Raw genomic sequence first — 6,528 nt, 5'->3', positions numbered from 1 at the left:
GTTCCATCAATGCTACTTAACAGTACATAAACCCAGGTACTAACATTGGATTTAAACTCTAGAAGAACTCCTGTTCTGCCACATTTGTGCAGCCCATGATTCTCTCTGCTGTTTATACAATTAGTTTTATAATTAATTTATGTTTAGTCCTTCTAATTGGTATCCAAACATCCGATGTGACCTAAACTAAAAATTATCCATGAATCTAAACACCTTTAAGCAAAAGCAAGGTCAAGTGCTCATCCGAGAGCAGAATTCTGTATTGCAAACCAGAATGCTATATAGAACTTCCACAACTGTAGCCCTAAATTATATAGTATAATGTTGTATCTACTATATGTGCCCGCCATATCTACTATATGTGTCACCCTATGCTTATCTATGTTCTCATCAGTTTCTATCTGTTTTCACTATTCCGTAAACGAAACAGAATACAACCACTCAATGATCCGCGCGCATGGGCGCGAGCCAATCACTAGTGCACACCCATACGAGCCGCCAAAACCGAATGCGGTGCGCCGGTGTGCCGGTGCTCGCGTTGCCTGGACTAGTATTTTTTTTTTCTCTTCTCTACGCCGGTGGCCACCACCCGTCACCAGAGACTAAACCGCTCGTTTGGCACGCACACCGGCAAGCACCACAGGCGCACAGCCCCGCACCGCCTTCTAGGATGCGGACACTGGCGCGCCCACGAGCTGCACCACCGGTAGGTTTGTTCGCTCTCTCCCCCTCGAGAAGACTAATCTTTCCCTTTTTTTTAGCACGACCACCGAGGATCAAACTACCTCCAAAAGCGCTGTTCGTGAGGAGTTTGTATGCTAGCTTGGCCAGAGCCAAAGCACCCAGCAGGACAGATTCGTCAGTTTTAACTTACCACGTCCGGAGTTTGTTTTCCCGCGACAAAAAAGGTGGTGGTGGCTTGTTTAGCCCGTGGCACAAGTATCCAAGGCGCGAACGTGACCCTGCCTGCACCGCTACTGCCGTCGTGTCCGGTTGGTAGGCCGGAACGTAGATGCTCGCGGTTTGGCCGCATCCATCAAATTGGCAAAGCGTGTCCTGCACAAAAGCTAAGCACGAGCCCGACGTCCTACGTCTAGATTAGCTACCAGGCCGCTAGTATAGTGTGCCACTAACAGTATTACTAGTAGTATTGTACAATAATCATGGAGAGAATTTCGGTGGCAAGTCAAGGCGGCACCGAATCAGCTTATCCCATCGGGTTTATGATGAGATCCGCGGCTCTTAATTTCTTATTCCCGCCACATCTATGGTGGTGGTGGGGGATGGCGACGGCTCGGGTGAGCCCTGCCTCAGTGGTGACTGGCACGACGACGACGGTCACAGCCGGGGCATGCAGATTGAGGTGGAGATGTCAGGTGCGGGCACGTCGACGTCGGGACCCAGCAATAAAATGGATTGATGAGGACAGGTTTAACTAATGGCCTACCTGAGCGCTAGGCCAGTGGGCACTAATTCTAGGTCTACCCATATCGATCCTGCCGCCGTCGTCAGGTCGTTCCACTTGCTACGTCTACGCGTATCGGTGGGTTCTCTACTGTATCTCCCTGCTTATAAACTACTACCACGCTCCAATGATGATAGCGGCGTATTATCTCACATAACGAGTTTAGGTTACAATCACGCGCCGCTCCTGTGACGCAAGAACGTTGAACAGTTTCGGTGCGCGTACACGTCTCGATCGGTGCCATTTGTCAGCCGACGAGGACCGCTTTGACGCGAGTAGCTGTCCTAGGCGACTCTATGTCGTCTATGACCGATCACGATTCACGTCAGTCACCCCCGTCTGTAGTTTGTTTCACTTTGACACGATGCGATGAGCTTCATGCTGATGCGTGATAGGTTCCGCCAATGTGCGCGCGTCGTCGCGTTTACCCGTGAACACCAACGCCCAAAATAAACGTGCTCTGATCTGATGAAGGACGGCGAACAACCGGGATCCACGGTGACAAGTGTCTGATATTTTCAGACATGGGCGCATGGCGCGGAACGCCGGCCTACAGCTACACCACGGCGGCGACACTGACTGCGAGCTACCCTGAGATTTCAATCAGCCGCGGCGCAACTTATTCCAGGCCATGTTATTCCTCTCAACCAGACGCGGACACGCGGTACACGAGTGGTTGCATACCACCACTGCTCGTTCCATCCCATATTCCCATGCATGTGAATTCAAGGTCCCGTCGCTCGCGGAGCTGTAGGGCGCCAGCTGCCGCTACGTGCCCCAGGCCGGCCGGCGCGCTGCTAGCTTCATCTACCTCGCCGTCGCCGTCAGATGGAGACCCTGGTCGATGTGAAGCGTGATCATGGTCCGGTAGTTGACGGTGGCCCTGTCGCCGTCGCGCAGGCGGAACGCGAAGGAGCGGAGGAGCACGGCCGCGAAGATCTTCATCTGCCTGTACGCGAACTCCTTCCCCAGGCATATCCTCGGGCCGGCCTGGAACGCCGTGAACTTGAACGGGCTCTGCTGCTGGAACTCGCCGCTGTCGTCGAGCCACCGCTCCGGCCGGAAGACCCCGGCGTCCTCGCCCCACAGGTACTCCATCCGGCCCATGGCGTACGGGACGTAGAACACGATGTCGCCCTTGCTCACGCTAGAGCCGTCGGGAAGGACATCGTCTCCGAAGCACTGCTTGTTATCCTGAAAAGAACGCGCATGTTCAGTTTTAGTGGCAGTTTGGCACACGTCCACAAAAAGAGTGGCATTTAGCCTTTTCATGGCCATAATGTAGAACTAACTCACCAGAGGAACCGATGGGTACAGCCTGAGCGTCTCCGTCAGGGCGGCGTGCAGGTAGTGCATGTTGTTCAGGGCCTCGTCGGTCAGGCTCTGCGCGAACTCGTCGACCGTTGCCGTCTCGCTGGCGTTGGTAGCCTTTCTGGCTTCTTCGCAGACCTTCTCCTGGACTTCCGGGTGCTTGCACGCCATGTAGAGGAACCACGCGAGCGCCCCCGCCGTCGTGTCCTTGCCGGCGATGACTATGTTCAGTATGATGTCTCTCAGGTACTTGTAGTCCACCGTCCCGGACTCGCTCGTGGCCGTTTGGATGAATCTGGACAGCATGTCTTCTTGCCTCGAATCCTGTTGCGCAATCGAGGGATGATGAGTCAGCAGCTCAGCGCAGAGTTCAGTGTGTTAGAAAGAAACAGGGGATCGCAGAGCAGGTGGTTGCTTACAGTTACAGGGTCCTGTCCTTTGCTGTCCGCGAGCTCCCGAGCCCTGTCGCGGATGCGCTTGTACACGAACTCGTCGACGACCTTGACCCTGTCCTTGAGCGCCGCCTCGGAGCCGACGTTGAGGAACCTCAGCGCTTTCCAGAACGCGTTGACGTAGCGGAGCAACGTGAACTCGCTGGCGTCGTCGAACGCCGCCGCGAAGCGGGTGCCGTCCCCCGAGCCGCCCAGGGTGTCGAGGTCCAGGCCGAAGGCGATGGTGAAGATGGAGTCCATGGTCGCCCTGAGCGCTAGGCCCTGGAAGTCCATGGACTGCCCGGACGCCGCGCTGCCGGCGACGATGCCGGCGAGCTTGGCGGCGTTCCTCTTGAAGACGGAGCCGCTGAAGTCGCGGAGCGCCCGCGTGGAGAAGTCGTAGCTGGCGATCTTGCGCTGCTGCTTCCACTTGTCGCCGTCCACGGCGAAGATGCCGTCGCCGAGCAGGTCGGTCATATTCTCGTAGTTGAACGCGCCCTGCAGCATCATGGTTCAGAGATGAGATACACGTCAGGCGCAAACACGCAAAGGAAATTCGGAAACTAGCTTTCTCTACGATTGGAGGCCCATTACAGATCCGCACAAAAGGAGTCTCTTAGTCTTTTGTTTGGGTGGGCCGTTTGCTGGAGTCTATAAGTAGAAGAGATGTTTTCGGCCTCTTTGTTGGGTGGACTGGGAAAGCGGGGCCTGTTAATGGTTCACACAAAATGGGCAGGAAGCCGTTCCGTAAGCATTGCAGCAGTTTCATGGCGGCCTCGTCGAGGCCCATCCTCAGGTCACTCCAAGCAGTCATCATCATCATCGTTGTGTCCACGCTTCAAACAACACAGTGGGGGCCTTCAAGAGGTGGGCTCGGTGCAGATGTTTGTTGCTTGCACAACAGCACACAAGTCGGCCCTTCAGCAATATTGGGCTGACGTTATAGGCATGTTTTCACCGAGAGGACGTAAAGCACCGTCGTTGATTTCTCCTGCAACCCCTCTAATAAGAAGAGTGATATTGTTGCTGTCGTCCTCGTGCTCGTTTGGTTTTGTCACCATGTGCGTTTGTCTTAAGAGTAAGCACGATTCTGCTTTCTGCAGACCATCTAACCTGTAAGCAACAACCATACAAGATTGGTAGGATGCTTCCTCGCGGAAAAAAGTTCTGTAGGTTTCATTGAGCAAGTTGACACGCTTCGGCCTCCACGAAGCCACTTTTCTTAAAAAAGACGTCTCAAGGCCACTAACCCCGTGTGGCGGCTTTTGAAACATACGCGTCCTGATCACCAGATGTCCAGATATCAGGCGAGAAGTCAGACAAGGCAGGGTATCCCAGCAAAGGCGGTGTCTCAGAGCCGGGTCCAAGTACGATATATGGACCTACCGTCCTACGGCCGTGCCGGTTCGGCCAAGTATCAATATTCAATGCACAAAATTCAGAAGTCAGCCAGCTCCAAGCTCGTCACGACTAGCGCACCGCTTGGGCCGTGAGCCAACAAGTACTAGTATCCAAAAAATCAAGAGCGTGCAGGTTGCCCAGTGGCTGTGGCACCCTGCTCCCCAAGTCCTCATCGTGTGAACTGTGAAGCAGGTCAGCTCCTCGTACGGCCTGGCTTGGGAGAGTTCCATATCGGTGGGGATTACAAAGCAGGGATGATGTGGAGGGGAGGGTATACACAATCTAAACTTATGGTCCAAATACGCTGATGCTCTCTAGTCTATGGAACCATATACAAATATGCAATACTATGTGATGTGCAGTTTTTCCCTTTCTCATGCAAAAGTTACCGAGCCAAATAATCGAGACCTAACCACTCTACTACGTGGTCAGGCGAAGCATCTTTTCTGAACGAAACCGGCACGGGATGCTGCAGCCTTGCAGCGAACTAAACATGCAACAAGGAAGCATCACAAAAGCTTAATCACACGAGCTTTGCCGTTCTCACCTTGCCGTAGTTGGCGAAGTTGGTCCGGAGGATGTGCTCCACCACGGCCGGGTCGCACGTGTAGATCTGCCGCCGGCCGGCCGGCGCCAGCAGCTGGAAGGTCTTGCGCTTCCGGAACAGGTCCGTGTGGTAGTCATGCAGCCGCCGGACGTGGTAGAGCTGGTGGAACACCGTGCCCACAACCGGCGGGTACCGCTTCGTCGGTTTGCTGCCGCCGCCGCGCTGCTGCCCGCGGCGGCCGGCGACGAGCAGGTAGTAGGAGCAGAACGCCAGCAGCGCGAGGCCGGCCGCGGCGGCGGCCAACGGCACCGTCGAGTAGTAGTGGTCGTCTTGTGCTCCCATGGCCGGCAAGGCTAGCTAGTTGTCGTGGCTTTGGCTCTTGTGGGCTTGTGGCAGCAGCTGGCAAGATCTGGTAGTTATTATATAGCCGTGAAGGCCTCTCTCACTGACTCATCGTCATCGCAACATATAATTTGCCTAGTCCTCCAAATAAAGAACATAATTTATGAATACGAAGGTGCTACGCACCATTCATCCACCAATACAGCCATTTGGCATTCTACATGCAGCAGTTTGGACCATTCCGACCCAAACTCACATAAATTGACATCTATTCAAAGAATTGCATCATGAGCACAAAAGTCTGATCGTGATTGGCCATTCAAAAAAAAAAAACACGTCCGTTTCAAAAAAGGTCTGCAGATCGCGATGAAATTGACTCAAAACTTTTTCTTTAAAAAACCAGAAGCAATTTGTAGCTACCATTCTAGCCAAACGGTCCTAAATTTCAAGTGAAACATTTGTGAAATCCACATGTTTTTAACCAAGTATTTATATAACTTATTATTTATTAATAATCTTTCTGCGTTCACTCAGACGTAAAACACACAGCAGAGGGAAATACATGCTAGATCAGCCATAAACTCGCGGTACAGTTGACATATAATACGTGGGTAACTTTATGTCCGAGATATTTAATAAATTCATGTCTCCTGTATTACTAGATAATTTGGCTCGTAGGCACACACTTATAGCCGGCCGAGTAAAGTTACATTCAAGGTGAAAATCTTTGATTCTGTCAGGAATCGAACAAGGTAGGATGGTGACTACCTGGGTTATCGACTTATCGGTGTGCGCGAGAACAAGGCTCTTCTTTGTTTTTCAGCAAACTTATTTTTCAGTACCGACTAACAAACACGCAAAACTCCTGATGTAGCGCCATTTGCATTGTATCAACAGAAACAGCTAGATGTAAAAAGTTGCTAGTCATTTTTGCTAACCATGATATTTTTCGCTGTACCACTATCCTCTTGTATTTTTCAAACATATAATATTTTTTTAAAAAAACAGGCACACTCCCTAATGTTCAATCC

The 6,528-nt window shown here is 52.3% G+C and overlaps 1 protein-coding gene across 1 annotated transcript; it reads right to left on the bottom strand.

Annotated features, from left to right (window-relative positions):
• Window positions 1-1,934: 1,934 nt before the first annotated feature.
• Window positions 1,935-5,552, bottom strand: LOC117839565 (cytochrome P450 704C1). Its single transcript, XM_034719926.2, has 4 exons — window positions 5,156-5,552; window positions 3,196-3,705; window positions 2,762-3,100; window positions 1,935-2,659 (listed from the first exon to the last, which is right to left on the bottom strand). Exons 1-4 carry the CDS (start codon window positions 5,495-5,497, stop codon window positions 2,273-2,275), a joined length of 1,578 nt encoding a protein of 525 aa, XP_034575817.1. The 5' UTR covers window positions 5,498-5,552; the 3' UTR covers window positions 1,935-2,272.
• Window positions 5,553-6,528: the final 976 nt, after the last annotated feature.

This window comes from Setaria viridis, chromosome 9, assembly GCF_005286985.2.
Source record: "Setaria viridis chromosome 9, Setaria_viridis_v4.0, whole genome shotgun sequence".
In the NCBI taxonomy this organism is placed as follows: Eukaryota; Viridiplantae; Streptophyta; class Magnoliopsida; order Poales; family Poaceae; genus Setaria; species Setaria viridis.
This window is presented reverse-complemented; position numbering and strand designations above follow the sequence as displayed.